Genomic DNA, 15004 nt, shown 5'->3' with positions numbered 1-15004 from the left:
TGATTTTCCCACTTCTCACCTGGATGCCCCAATAAGAATTCTATCCGCGGGTCAAGAGTAAAGCGCGCGAGACCACCCTGTCGACAAAAAATGCTTGATCTTCTAAGCAGGATCAACATCACAACATTCTGTTTCGGGATACGGCCTCCACCTGCTTTCGGATCAATAGTTGAAGGATCTCGATATGTCTACCTGAAATCATCTGACATGCAAGGTCAATCACAAACAGTTCCCTTGCTTTACGGGCACCGTATCATTGCCAAAGCATCATCTCGCGGCCAAGAATGCTTGTCTAGTGCGCATGCAATCAGACGAGTCAACAATGCCTTGCTCACGACTATAGATTACGAGGTACCTTTTGTGTTCTTGCAGCCGGACTAACTGGTCATGATTGGGGAGTGGGATGAAAACTGCAAACAGATTGAGCTAGGAACGAATGCAGCTCTATATCGACCTGGAAGAATCAGAGGCGGAAACTTGCATTGCCGTAAACTGGCCGTAGAGGTTTTGATGTTCATTTCATTGATTCTGCTTACAGTAACATTGGAAGGCAATGGCGAGATTCTGTCTTTGATGCCATTCTTGCCCTCGGCTTTCGAATTCCGTCTCATAGCCTTGAATTACTCTCGATCAAGCGACCTGCGAGAGGAGGGCATCTAATTACTCACGCGCGGGCTCCATTATACTTGATGTGTCAAAGACCTCACTGATACCTTAGGACGGCTATTCTCCCTGAACTGCGTTTTTGTCCCGTGAGCTCTGCACCTACACATTGATGGCGTTACGTCACCTTGGTTTATGCTGGCTCAGGTAATATTCTATTAGTGAAAAGTCACGTGCAGTACATGATACAACGTAAATGATTTCTGGATTAAAATATTAGACTGAGCGCGAGCTCTTTAATCAAATAGACCAGCTTAAGTTGTGGAGATATCTACCGTCGGGCTATTAGGTTGAGATCAAGACTGTTCCGGCTCTTGAGAATCACTCCATTGATTCACCAACAGGTTGGTTAATGATCCAGGCCAGCAGGTCGGACATAAGTTCGCAATGTGTAAAATCAGTACAATATCCGAAGTGAATCAGGTGTTCCAAGCTACTTGGGTGATTTATTGATTGGAAGCTTCTGGTTATCGTACTACAGTTCGGCCCATCGTAAACTCTAGTCATCACCAGAACCACTATGAATTGTATTTATACACCACAAATACTTCGCTATGTTGAGAGCCTCAACGAAAAAGCTGTCATCAATGTATTTTCTACCTCAATTCTTCCTCAACGAAATCTCAATGATTGAGTCTGTGCTTCCATTGGGCGTCTGCAACATCACGAAGTCAGTACTGTCTATTGTGTATGTCTTCATATCAGATTACGGAATGTACTATTGAAGAAATGCTTACGATAATGCGTGTCAACTCAAGATTAGAATCTGCCTCGGTGATGATCTCACTCCACTCAGATTCGCTTCGTTCTTGTGCATTTAGCATTTGAACCATATTAAGGTCCCTAATTCTAGTGAAACATCAGCAAAGAATGGTTGACTTCGAAGTGAAAAACATACCGCAGGTATCGTTCTGCAATACTAGACATTGGTCTGTTCGATGGCGAAACGACAATTTCGACTAGCAGAATCTTGCTTTCAGGCTTCATGGCCGGTACAATTTGACGAATGATTTTGACACTATTCTCATGCGACCAATCGTGACAGATATGCCGCAAAACATAGACTTCTGCGCCCGTTACCGGTTGAGGATCAAAAAAGTTATGCGGCACAAACTTGACTCGGTTGGTCAATTCGGATGACAACTGTGCAGCTCCTTGCTCAACATTTTTCTTGTAATCTTCTACCACGAAATTTAGCTTCGGGTAATTTCTTGCAAGTTCTACACTCAAGAACCCGGATGAGCCACCAACCTACACGAATCTAAGTTAGCTTTTCAGAACAGGAACAGGGACACAAGTCAAGCCTACATCGACAACAGTAGCCTCTCCAAGCTCTGTCCACGGATATCCCGTTATAACGTGCTTTTGACTCTGGCTAGGATCCTTGTTAACACCCTCCATCGCACCGACGAACCGAGCCATCAACTCTGGGCTTTGCTCGAGGTATTTGAACAAGCCATCTTTCGTGTTAAATGCAAGACCAAATGCTGTATCCTGTGCAGCAGTGCTGTCTTTATATTTCTCCAGCGCTTCGGCTAGTTTCGCACTGGCAGGAAACATTTGCTCAACGAAGAAGCCGTAGTAATTCATCATGTTATGATTTCGCAATAGCAGAGCTGACGATGCGGTATGAACAACATGGTCTGGAACATCCTCTCGCAGCATTCGATTCAACATTGCTTTACGCACAACCGTTTTAACTTTTCTTTCGGACAGACCAACCTTTGCAGATATTTCTGCATAAGTAGCTCCACCATCTAGCGGAATTGCTGGGAGAATGTTAAAGTGATAGATGACTTGTTGAGCTGCATTGTCAAGGGCCTAGAAATATATCTTAGCATGTCAAGCTTCACATCATTCTCGATGGTACTTACAGCACCCCAAACCCGAGCCAGAACCTCCCGTGGACCGAGAAACAAGTCGTGAAGCGCACTCGTGTCATCTATAACCGCCATCCGTGCTGCTTCAATCTCAGATTCACCATCAGTATCGGGGAATTCATCTTCCCCATCTTGATCGAAAGACACTTTAGAATTCTTGCCAACCAGCCATTTCTCAACAATAGCTGAGTTTCTGGCGATTCTTTCACTGAGTTCTTTGATAGACGACATGCTGAATATTCACGTGGGATTTCTTGTGGAATTGGCTATTGCAGCATGAGCTCCCGATGATGCTATATGTATTCTTGGTTACACTGAAGTGTCAACAGGAGTCTGACATTCTAGTTTGAATCGGGGCTCGGCCGTCCACTTTTCGGCTAATTCCCCGCTTCGGCCGGCCGGGCTACACAGCTATTTTCAAAACGGCTCTTTTTGGACGTTTTGGGGTTTCCCTGCACGAGTTTCAGTTCACACAAATATCACTTCTGAACGGAGCAAATCTATCAAAAATTGGAAATTCATGTGCCGAACTCCGATTCTGTCAAGATGCAATGCTAAATTTTTAAAGTTCTTGCCGCAGAATACCTGTGATAGAAAGTAGGGGGCTAGGCTGGTAGTAGTTCTAGGTAGCGAAACTACTCTAGTGATTGAAGCTTCACTTAGTGTTCAGTAGAGAGGTATTTGGATTAATTTATATTATATTACTACACTAAATTGGTCGAAGAAAACGTTTTGCTTTGAGGATTGAAAGTCATATGAATTGTCCCATTCTTCTCTGTTGAAACACTTGGCTCTTCGTGAGTTCGCAAACGCTTCCTAGGGAGTTCAGATGCCAGCTCAGGCCATGTCATAGCTTGTTCCGGGCTACTGTCAGCACCGCTTTGTCTCAGCTGGTTGAGTAGATCTGATATACTAGCATCTGAGGCATCTGCTGAGTTTGCCGAGCCAAAAGGTGTATATGGTCCTAACGATGATGGGACAGATGAGCCAATATCCCAAGAGAAAGGTGTACTTGCAGCAGGTTGTGGTGAGAAAGAAAAAACTGATCCATCTCCTATTGAGCCTGGTGGGGAGATCTTGAAGAAATCTTCAGTTTGGGTATTGAGAGACATTATCATATCAGACATGGATGCTGTTGGAGCCATGGAAACTGGTTGATGCTTCTCAGGATGCTTTATCAGATTGATTGTTATAAGCAGCTGCTCGAATGTCCACGCGACTTTGCGATGATAACTGTTAGATTGCATCCGCTCTGTGCTGTTTACATAGCAGGCAGATACTCTGCGTAATAAATCGAGATCGGAATTAGACACTTGGTCATTATCTGAGGACCGTAGGAGGTCTTTGAGTAGTATGAAGAATGCTGGCAGTGAGAAGGCGTCGAGTATACTGGCAAAAGAGACTGTATTCGCTTCAATGGTGGATGGCTTCTCGTCCCGATTGGGATTAGCGATCTTCTGACAAGCTAGAGTGTTGAAAGTATCGATAATATGAGGATCTTGAACTCCGTTTGCTATCAGTAATAAGAGGCAACTGGCTCTTGCGTCGGAACGTAACTGTTCGGCATGTTTTTGCCCAGATCCGTGCTGTAAAGCAAGTATACGAGTAGCCAGAAACTCCAAAGTCAGCATGGACCGGCGGGGGTTATAAGAAGAGGCCTGGCAATTCAGAATACCATACTTTTGTGTATATTGGTCTAGTTGGCGTTCGATGGATCGCAATAATTTGGAAGCTTGTGATTTTCTGGATTTACTTGTCCGAAATGAGGCTGTATGCGTCAAGCGATACACATCATCTTGGATCATTGCTAGTTGCAGTGTGTCCGAGTAGGGTACATGGCGGTCTATCGCCGCGCTTAGTTGGGGAGCAATATTGCAATCGTGGGTCGGCAGCCAGGAAACAGAACCACGAGTAGTGCACAAGCTTTTGTCCCGGACGTACAGCGACCGTATGACTTTTGCTCGTTCCAAAGTATCATAAGTATTGGTTTCGTCAGGAAAGATTTGTGTTTGGTGGAGTCCCATGGTCCTTGCAAGCCCACAAGCGTTGGTGAAAATAAGCTCGGCCCACCCCGGCGGGTCAAATTGTTGTGCTGCGACGCTCTGTGCAATTGGTTAGCTCGCTAGTGTGATAACCAACAACACGAAATTAAACCTGTACATACTAGAAGTATCAAAGTCTGTACGTTGATAAGTCTGGGCGTGGTCAGTAATCGAGAATTGACCAGCGCAGCTCGACTCGGAAGGAATGAACGTGCAAAGTCGCCAAATAGACCGTTCCCCGATTGGGCAGAAATTTCCATACCCCAAACAAGCACTGTAATGGCTTGAAAACAGATGGCCCATACATCATCCCCAGGCTCACGATTATGCGAGTATATACGCTCGACTTGGGAAAGGAGATTGCTCTTCACAAAAATATCGGTCGCACAGTCAACATGCTGAAAGAAATGACCAATAATAGTGGTGAATTGTTGTTTCGGTAGGAGGTTGATAACGGGCTGGCTTCCAAAGGGCGGGAATGGTTCGACTACACCGGCTCTTTCACACAAATTCTGCAACATATCCTGTAAGGCAGTATTGCATTCAGTATCGTTTGCAGAAACGGCGCCAGATCTGAATTGCTTGCAGAGAACAAACAGCGACAGCGGGCCGTGATAATAATCGATTCTATCAGCCTGGTTGTAAAAGACGTGAAAGTCGGCATAGTCGTCGCTGTATGGGGAGAGACTTGACGGACAATCTTCATCATCCTCCCCATCAAAGCTTCCACCCCTAGATGCCTGTCGGGTCGATGAGTTAGAGCAAGAGTTATCCTGATCTATATTCTGCACGATGTTGTTAGATAGGCGGCCGAGATGCGATTCTATATTGATCAGGCGCTCTTTGACCCCATTTACGCTGTCAAATCTGAGTACCAATTAGACATATTTCGTTTTGTTTAGAGCAGTGAAGTAACTCACAGCGACTTCAGGTGATTCACTCTCTTGGTAGGATTTTGGTAAATGCATGTCACGCTATCGTCTTGCTCGCAATTATTGCATTGTGGGAGCTCACGGCTACAACGAATCTTGCGTTCACGGCAGCGAGTGCATGCCTGGTCTGAAACGGAGTCTTCAGAGTGAATTTGTTTCTATTCGCTCAGTTAGCGGTGATGTGGTATAGCGAAAAACATGGAGGTCTTCATGTGTACCCTTTTCTGATGGCTAGACATTTTGTGTTATTCGAAGACTATTCTGATCTAATTCACTTGGCTTTGGTAGAGTCTCTCCAAATAGATATAAAGATATGATATAGTGGCTTTAACTTTCTTGTAGGCAAAAGGGAAAGATCTAGCGCTATTCCCATGTAAGCTTAAATTACAAATGCCATTGGTCAAGGGTTTTGATTTCACTTCGTGTCAGCACTGCCAGCAGCAGCTAGTTCTCTCTACGCAGATTACTCAGAGATTCTCTCGCTTTGTAGAACAGCAAAATATCGACCTATCACAAGAACTCATGTGTGGATAACGCTTTCCCACCTGCAAGATATTAGAAGTCGAATTAACCTTGAAATCCGCACGTCGCATTCAACTCAGACAGCGATAGTTTAACGGGGCTTTAAACGACACCACCCGTAACACAAGCCGACGCTATAGCTTTCTGCAAACATCGTTGCGTCTTACGTGAAAAGTGACCACAAATATAAGCACACGTCAGCTGCAAATCAAACCACTCTCGAACCACTACTAGTCGTATGGTTGTAAATCAACTCGAGTTATCAGTCTATAACGAGCGATATGACATCTTCATGTTCCAATCGTTCTTCAACGACATACCAAATTGAGTTTCTCCGCGTCTCCTTATCTTGGCTGCACGATTGTCCGTAATCAAGCCTTTTCAAGGGTCGCTGCAGTGATACGGCCAAGAGGATCGGAATCCATGGATTGCGGATTAGCTAGTATAGTTGCCTGAGGCAGTCACTGGCGCTTCTTCAACCGTCGCATCCCACTTCTCGTAAAGTATTAGCCAATTGCGTGACAGACAGGCAGAATAATTTCCCAGGGGTAGAAAGAAATAAGTTCTAGAGTTTATATATTCGTATGGTCCGTTTTCTCACCGGTGAGATTGGTTCTAGTGTCGGTATCAAACTTAGTAAACCCTTGAATGGTCTATTTCTATTCTAATTCTAGACTTCTATCTAATCGACCCCTCATCAACCTCCATCAAACCAACCATAACAGTATATTTCATTCAACAGATTACAACAACCCTTCTTCCAAAACTGCCAACAGCGGTGCTTGTGAAAATAGTACTGCAAAAAAAATGCAGAGGGCACTCAGAGATCTATTCACGAATTGACGTTATCGCTAAAGAGAAGGATTCTCTTAGTATCAACCGAGAAAACCCACTCTTTTGGCTTGGCCGGCCATTGGCTACCAATCGGAAGGAGCGCTTGCGCCAGATCAACAGACAAGAGATTGAACAAAATTAAGCTTCTGTGCTTCCCGCAGCACGCCTCGACATTATTTCTATCAATGGATAAACTTGAATGTCTCAGCATGACTGTCACTTTGTCAAATTATTGCACCCTTGATGTTTAACTCTGCTCTGCAATTTGGGCTATTTTCTTGTAGATCAGTAGGAGCTTCATTTAGTCGCATTGTTACCTTATCTATTTTTACGTGAAATGCTTTCCTTACCATCCCCATGTCCTGCCCAAGTAGTGAAATAAAGTTTATTGCTTTCGCTCCCCCGTCATTCTTACTGTTTCTTCAACTCTCGGGCTACCGGTAGCCCCCACTGCCCCGCTATTTGTTGAAGTGGGGGTAGTAAGTGGAAGTTGCGGAACTTGACTTGGCAATGGCGACTGTTTAAACAAGGGATGATGAGAGGAGGTAGGTGACGGTCAACAATCTGCAGCACCGCATACGGTGGGATACAGGGGCATTGAAATCGAACGGGCCCAGTATGCTGGCCGTGGATCCAACCCAGCCTGGTATTTGGGTAGGATTGAAAGGAGGGATGCGGTGTGGGACCAGCGACATCTGCATAAGCTGCATATGCATGCACAGACGGTATTTACACGTGATCGACCTCCACTTCTTGGAGAGTGACCTCAGCAGAGGGTCATAACACTAGCTTCTGCTCCTTTGTCTCTCTGCACTAGCTAGAAGACCAAAATAGGAATTTATATAAAGAAAGGTACTGATAGAGTACTAATACGGAAAAGGTCTTAATTTTCCAGCTGTGCTAAAGTTAAAAATGCGGCTTAATAAGGTTAAGAACTAGATGGGATACTAGCTCAGTCTGCAAGCCATTGCGCCCTACGGAACGCAGGTTATGATGTTCCTTGTATCCTTAAGGAAAGACTGCCTTGCGGACAGCTTATAACCCATTAACTGCGCACAATTTTGTCTGCAACATGGAGCGAAAGGGGATCCTCCCGTTTATGACCGAAATAGGGACGGAGGATGACTTGAAGAGCGAATGCCGACGAAGAGTAGCAAATAAGAATGTAGGAAATAAGAGAAGAGAATAAGCTAAAGCTTTTATATCCAACCGAAGTTACAGGAGCAGAGTCAAGTCAGATTCCCAGCGGTGGGTGGGCAGAAGCACCGTTGGTGTAAAAAAAAAGTGGATCGACGCGGGCCTACTAGGCTAAAGTATGGCGGACTAAGCCTTAATACACTGGATAATCTTGGGATCGCTGGCCTACTTCTAGTATCGACTGGGAATAGAAAACGTTTGTTGGTATGATTTCCAATCAGAAATTATTGGTAATCATCTAAGCCCTAGTTTGTTGGAACTACTAATGTAATGCGGGGTGCTGAAGAACAATCCTGATATGGTACAATCGAGCATTAGTGGATTCCGTATTCGGTATACAAAGTTTCTTGATTAAGAAAAGCTTCCAGCATAGCGAGTGCGATAAACCTGGTAGTTCCATGATTACCTAGAGATTCTCCGAAGGTATACGTGGATTGTAAACCCATGTTTAATTTTGAAGCAACTGCTAGCGACATCTAGATATTTTGACAATAAACTGTAGGGCCAGAATACACTACTGAATATTTTAGAATTGACTTTGGTACCTCGATTAGCTCCGAAATGACCGGTTTAGTGTAGCGCGTGGAGGCATATCCAGGTTTCCTATTGGGCGGCTCGTACACTTTGGGCTAAAACGATGCTGCAAAAACGTCTTCATCTGACCAATCGGTGTTGCTCGAAATCGCATCATCTTTGGGTCCATCTTTGGGTCCACTTTGGCACCTTTGTAAACAAGTAGCTTCACCACAGATGCAGAATCTTCCATCGCACTTGTCTGTCATTGGCGAATCGATACCTGAAGAATCTCCAGCGTCGATAGCAACTCTTCCTGACAACAAACTGGCCAGATTGCCCTGATTTGTGTCGATGTGATGTGAAGCGTTGTACTGTTAGGCATAGACTAATCGTTAAACTTCGCTCTCGCTGTGAAGCATGCAATGGATTTGCGCTCATATTTAGTACTCGAAGGAAGGGACTCCAGAACACGCATCCATTTTTCTCCCCTCTCCTCGACTGGAGCATGGATCTTTCGACGGCGCAACCTCCATTTAAGTTACTCCGAGGTACTGGATGTGATCAGATGTCAGGATCTAGTTTTCGAGTTTTGTGGGAATCGAGTGTGTTTGACACATGAAACTATCCAAGATAATCAGATAATCAAAACATTCCAAATAGCCTCGATGAACCAAACGAATGGGAATTCGAAAGTATTATCAAACGGCGCAGCAGGTAGACGATCCAAGATATTCTTCAAGTAGTGACGAAAGTGCCGGCCAACTCCTTTTATGAGTCGAATTGTGGATCGTGGGGTTGAGCTCTGGACATCTCGGACAACGTTGTATTATCCGTCCACATATTCTTGACATGCCAAGCAAAGTGCCCGACAGTCGCAGATTTTCGAGATTTCGAATCGTCCTATCCATCCAACTGATAACTCTTCTTTGTAGAGGTCGGAGAAATGAAGAAGTTACTTATAATCCGCCTCGGTGCACCGTATTTGCTCACGAAACCGTCTAATATGCGGGGAGCTTTCTCGGCTGGAGCGACTCATACTAGAACATGCCTTCGGAATGGACCAATAATTGCTCATAGAACGTCGCATGCTCTCCCCAGCTAGCTATATCTAGTTCTCCCTGTGAGCAAAATATGTCGATTGATTATTGTCGAAAGCGTTCCGTCTTATAGGAGTTCCTTAAAAAAAGTGGAAGTTGGGGACCCGAGTGGAGAGAGAGTCGAGGTCTAGGCCCCGAGTTTAACATTGAGAGATCTGCACCGAGTATAATTCCTTTTGTATAATTATAGAATCTCTATTAACACAAACTGACCCATGTAAGTACACTTACTTAAAGTATAGAGAATTAATGGTTGGAAGTCTCTAGGCAAGGCTGTGAGGCTGGAAATTATACTCGGCTGGATTTCTCGGTCTTATCCACATTGTACTTACAATATTAACCATTTATATTGTATCAAAGGGATCCCGACCACACTTAAGTCGACATTGCATTGGAAGCATAAAGAATAAACCGCGGAAGAATCAGTTTGAATATACAAGGAGCTGAGAATAATCCCTGCAACTTTGAAAGAGCTCTAGACTAGACGTTAGAGGGGACGGCCGGACAGTCTGGTTAAGGGCAACCACCACTACGTATTTAGGTTGCATAAAGTGGTACCATCCTCGCAATGATGCCTGTGATCTTTGCCTGCTCCCGAGAGCTGAATGCATGGTATCTTAGCCAGGTAACAGTGTGATGGGAAACGATTTCATTTGATGTTTATTTTAGCCACCTTGTACGATGCGACTCTTTCGTGAGACCCAGCATCAATTCCTACCCCTGGGTAACATAGAAGCACTCGGCTAAAATATCAGGTGCCAAAAGCCATTTCAAAACACTCACATTTGAGTATGTAGCTTTAATGAGAAGTGAAGGGTAAAGGATAGATTGAATAAGAGTAAAGAAAAGGATGAAGGACGTTAAACTTTTCAGTGTGTTTAGAAGGACCATTGATAAGCATTCGCGCTTTTATCCCCAGATCTCTCTTCATAATCAGTGCTAAATTGCAAAGCTAGTCATGGTTAGATATCAATATTTCTGTATAGAAACCATACCTTCTTACTATCAAAACATGAATTTCACAATTGATATAGGAGTATATAAATATCATATTTTGCGGTTGTCTAGATTGATAGGAGATCCGTCGGATAATTAAATATCCGATATATCCGATCTTCGAAATATCCACCCGAGCCACCAAAATAACTGGGTACACCCGGGGCGTACCTATCCGATACCTAGTCGCGAGGGGATCTACGAGCTCAAATGCACATGTACTCCAACTACAACTTGTTTAAAGCTCTTGTATGGAATAACAAGAAGGAAAGTTATACAATCAATGACAATTGATTTCTTTTGAAATTTGAATTTGACACCAAAGCATCGCCACAATGGCAACATCTCCATTGACTGAATTCCAATTCTTCTCCTCTCTTCCCTATGAACTTCGTCTCAAGATCTATGGCATGCTCCTCGATGAAACCCGCACCGTCCAGATAAATTGCGAAAAGGCCACTATCATCTCAACCCGCCGCCGCTACCTAAAGTCTTTCAAATCACCAACTCCCGTCCCTTCACTCCTACACATCTGCCAGGAAACTCGCGCCGAAGCCCTCGCTCACTATAAACCCCTCTTCCGTACGCAGCATTCCCCATCCTATATCTACATAAACTTTACCACCGACATCATAAAGCTTGCGGATGGGATTATTCCTTACTTGGAGGGGGAAGAACGCGACGGAATAAGAAGAATGGAGTTGGTGGTTTCGGATGGGGCATATTTTGGTCATTATAATTTAGAAGCAATATCAAAGATGAGAGGGTTACAGGAATTGGAATTGGAGGCTCAAGGAGAGGATCTGAATTCTTGGCAGCCAGAAGGACATTACTTGAGTACTATCATGAAGGAGTTGAAGGAGATGAGAAGAGAGAGACCGGATTGGTGTTGTCCAAGGGTAAGGCTTGTGCATGGGAGGTTGGGTAAAGAGTTTGGGGTAGTCGAGGGAGGTATCTGGACGGAAGCTGATGAGGAAGATTGAAATAATGAGGGTAATTTCTTTTTTCTTTTTTATTACATCGACGGTAATGGTAGATAGTTCGCTTTGAGATCGTGGTGTGGAGTGGATTTGCAAAATCATGTCTGTATCGATTTCATGTTTGACGTGCATTTGATAAGAAGTTTGCCATTGCAAATCTAATATCACAGTATGTTTGAAACTCATCAGACTTATATTCTTAGCAAATCGATGTTGTCCACGGTCTCAACATTGAGTGTCTAGATCAACATATCCTTTCCATCTCATTCTCCAGAAAAGGGGTTACGAGATGGGATCATTCCGTGGCATATCATTCGACACAATGACTTCATCCGTCCTTCAATAGCATGAGAATAGATGAGACTTCGTAGTGGCTGTACATGTTAAGCTGATGTATGAAATGACAGCCAATATGTGTTCCATACTGGGCGTATGGGCTTAGGATAAATCGAGAGTGTATGCGATTCTACATGGGATTGGCAACTATCATCGAGAATCTAGATCTCCTTTGTTAACTAATTCTTTAATACAAAACTTAACTGCAGACTTCCACTGTGATAGCACAATTAGATTCAAAATAGAGACATCCATCACGGCTCTCATAAGAAGATACTTCTCAACTCTCTACTCACAAGCGGCCTCTTCCATTTCCCCCTTCGTCTATCCACAACTAATTTGACGCGATGCCTAAGCAGGTTAGTCTAAAATACCCCGCGATAATCTAGAATTTTATTGAGGTCATAAATCATTTTCAATCTCCAATCCACAAGCTCCAAATTTTTAAACAACCGAACATCATTCTAGCGTTCGAAAATGGCCAACAACGATTCCGAAGATTCGCAAGCTGGAATAGGCATGTCATCTAGTGATCAGAAAGAAGACTCTAACCGTTACGCTCGACAAATTGGAAATCGAATGCCTCCACCACCAGAGGTTCAACTTTATGCAAATCATCCTGCAGCAATTCCACCACCTGATGTGCCATCTATGCTTCTCTCTCTTCCCAAAGGTGATATTTCTGCATGCTTATTTGTTATGCGTTGATTAATAAATATTGTAGAGATTCGACTAGAGATATATCGATATCTGATTCTTCCCGTGCGATACGTTTTTGTCGGGCGAAGGAGTGACCATTTAAGTTCCGACGATAGTTCATCATCGGATGGCTGGACCGACGAAGACACGATTTCATTCGACGGCGATAATTCAGACATGGAGATAGAGTATGATGGACCGGGGGGTATCGACGGGTTGGGAACTTTATTGTGGTCAATGGCGGAGCAACAAGGTACGATCGAAACGGATGATGATCCAGAGTTCCCGTCGAATCCCGAAGCAGAGTCGATTCTCAATGAAGTTGATCCGGCAATACCTGCACCCGACGATGTTGAAGTTGTGAACTTAGAAGATGGAGGAACGGCCACAAGAACAAAGGACGGAGGGAAGTGGGAAACAGACTCCACAAGCTCCGGTGGAAGCGACTTCGCAGCAAAATACCGCATGTGGCCTGAGATCTTGCGAGTCAACAAACAGATACACGAAGAAGCCTCTGCCATGTTTTTCACTGAAGCCACTGTCGTCATCTGTTGCAACGACCTTTTCTTTTTCAACGACAAGATTTTTAGATTGGGTACCATGTATGGTCAGAATCCTTGGAGGCACAACCCTCTCACAGCTGTCGCTAAGAAACTACCAAATGGCACCATACAGTACGATCAAGAGGAATTGGGTGGATGGGTGGAGCCTCACATATTCGCAAAATTTCAAAAGGTTGTCTTCGATTGTGCATTAGAAGAGGATCATACTGAGAACGTCCCATTATTCTTGGACATTGTGACTGGAAAATTTCATTCTGAAGACGAGACCAGATTTCGCAACTGTATAAAAAGTTTGACCTTCGTCAAAGACTTTTTCAAGATCTTATCTAAATCCCCAGTCGTCAATAAGCTCACCATCAACCTACTTGTCGAAGTCACGGCCGAGACTAACTTAGATGCCGAATCAATCGATTCGGATGATGAAGATGCATTGGATGAAATGGAGGACAAACAAAGCAAAGCGGATCTTGAGGCTAACATGGCCGCCACGGAGGTATTTATGGATTGCGGCATGTTCAAACCTTTGAAACATCTGAGAAATGTGAGGAAGTTAGAGTTTCGAACCGGCTTTGCCGACTTTGTACCTGCGGTCGATTATAAGCCGAAGGAGAAATTCCAAACTATGGCAAACAAGCTTAAGAGTTTAGTGGAGGGTAATTTCAAAGCGCCGGAAGAACCTACCAGGGGCGGCCTTCGAAGTCAGGGAAGTGTCACACAATACGGGGCTATCTAAAGGGTCGGAACTAGTTGATCATAATAAGAAAGCTTAATTTTGTGTATAAATAGGTACCTAGCTCTACATGATTTTCTAGTGTTATAAAATGGGAGGGTCGGAAAGCATTGTATCGTTGCTTTATTGCATGCCGGATTGGATGGCGTTGGCTTTGGCTACGACTAGAATCTAGAATCTGTCTTCGTTGACAAAGATATTTATAAACAAAAATCACAGAATTCATTTCATGAACGTGCTATAATACAAGATCGGACACTCATATAACGTTTGTTGTATTTTTGTTTGTGCTGCTACATTTCTACTTTATGAAATGTAAGTTTAGATTACTTGATTCATGAACAACGGGTATTTCTCACATGGATCAGAGTTCGATTTATCATAACGGATTCGTCGATTTGCTGAACAAGTCCCCCTCCACTCCATATCTGTATATAGATGAAAGTCGTCCGAACCATTGGGAAGCATTTCGAGCCCAGAAATTAAGATCAAAAGCATAGTAAAAGTAAAAGTGATTCATAAACATCATTTGAGGTATCTTATACTCATCTCAACCTATCTATATTATTTCTTTCCTCTTTCCTCTTTCCTCTTTCCTCTTTCCTCTTTCCTCTTTCCTCTTTCCTCTTTCCTCTTTCCTCTTTCCTCTTTCCTCTTTCCTCTTTCCTCTTTCCTCTTTCCTCTTTCCTCTTTCCTCTTTCCTCTTTCCTCTTTCCTCTTTCCTCTTTCCTCTTTCCTCTTTCCTCTTTCCTCTTTCCTCTTTTCCCCTTGCCCCTCAACCATTTATTCATTTAATCTCTCCATCTACATCCCAGCCCCCGCTATGCAATACCTAGCTAGAGGTATTCAAAAAGCCAATCTCCATTGGACACTCATCACTGCGTCCATTCCTTATCTCCATCTGCTGTCCGCTAAAATTCCGATTCCAAATGCACGCTTGACCTTCCTTATACACAGCAAATCGCAAATTTACAAACACGAGTACGATAATACAATTAGACTCCTTTGCTCATTATT

At 43.7% G+C, this 15004-nt stretch overlaps 6 protein-coding genes across 6 annotated transcripts; 3 read left to right on the top strand and 3 right to left on the bottom strand.

Annotated features, from left to right (window-relative positions):
• Positions 1-90: 90 nt before the first annotated feature.
• EAE97_011369 (uncharacterized protein) lies at positions 91-660 on the top strand (the record flags this gene model as incomplete). Its single annotated transcript, XM_038881884.1, has 2 exons — positions 91-351; positions 421-660. 2 exons carry the CDS (start codon positions 91-93, stop codon positions 658-660), a joined length of 501 nt encoding a protein of 166 aa, XP_038727293.1.
• A 346-nt stretch (positions 661-1006) lies between these two features.
• Positions 1007-2774, bottom strand: EAE97_011368 (uncharacterized protein; the record flags this gene model as incomplete). The annotated part of the gene is made up of 5 exons (XM_038881883.1): positions 1007-1318; positions 1401-1512; positions 1562-1914; positions 1972-2484; positions 2538-2774. 5 exons carry the CDS (start codon positions 2772-2774, stop codon positions 1265-1267), a joined length of 1269 nt encoding a protein of 422 aa, XP_038727292.1. The 3' UTR covers positions 1007-1264.
• Positions 2775-3247: 473 nt separating this feature from the next.
• Positions 3248-5756, bottom strand: EAE97_011367 (uncharacterized protein; the record flags this gene model as incomplete). Its single annotated transcript, XM_038881882.1, has 4 exons — positions 3248-4645; positions 4708-5452; positions 5506-5675; positions 5736-5756. 4 exons carry the CDS (start codon positions 5754-5756, stop codon positions 3248-3250), a joined length of 2334 nt encoding a protein of 777 aa, XP_038727291.1.
• A 2943-nt stretch (positions 5757-8699) lies between these two features.
• Positions 8700-9005, bottom strand: EAE97_011366 (uncharacterized protein; the record flags this gene model as incomplete). The annotated part of the gene is made up of 2 exons (XM_038881881.1): positions 8700-8957; positions 8985-9005. The coding sequence occupies 2 exons, from the start codon at positions 9003-9005 to the stop codon at positions 8700-8702; spliced, it is 279 nt and encodes a 92-aa protein (XP_038727290.1).
• A 2009-nt stretch (positions 9006-11014) lies between these two features.
• EAE97_011365 (uncharacterized protein) lies at positions 11015-11662 on the top strand (the record flags this gene model as incomplete). The annotated part of the gene is made up of 1 exon (XM_038881880.1): positions 11015-11662. The coding sequence occupies one exon, from the start codon at positions 11015-11017 to the stop codon at positions 11660-11662; it is 648 nt and encodes a 215-aa protein (XP_038727289.1).
• A 789-nt stretch (positions 11663-12451) lies between these two features.
• EAE97_011364 (uncharacterized protein) lies at positions 12452-14203 on the top strand. Its single transcript, XM_038881879.1, has 2 exons — positions 12452-12668; positions 12720-14203. Exons 1-2 carry the CDS (start codon positions 12473-12475, stop codon positions 13988-13990), a joined length of 1467 nt encoding a protein of 488 aa, XP_038727288.1. The 5' UTR covers positions 12452-12472; the 3' UTR covers positions 13991-14203.
• The last annotated feature ends 801 nt before the right edge of the window (positions 14204-15004 follow it).

The sequence above is a fragment of the Botrytis byssoidea genome, assembly GCF_014898295.1.
Source record: "Botrytis byssoidea strain MUCL 94 chromosome Unknown BBYS_036, whole genome shotgun sequence".
Classification (NCBI taxonomy): Eukaryota; Fungi; Ascomycota; class Leotiomycetes; order Helotiales; family Sclerotiniaceae; genus Botrytis; species Botrytis byssoidea.
The sequence above is the reverse complement of the archived record's forward strand: the minus strand, read 5'-3'. Positions and strand labels throughout refer to the sequence as shown.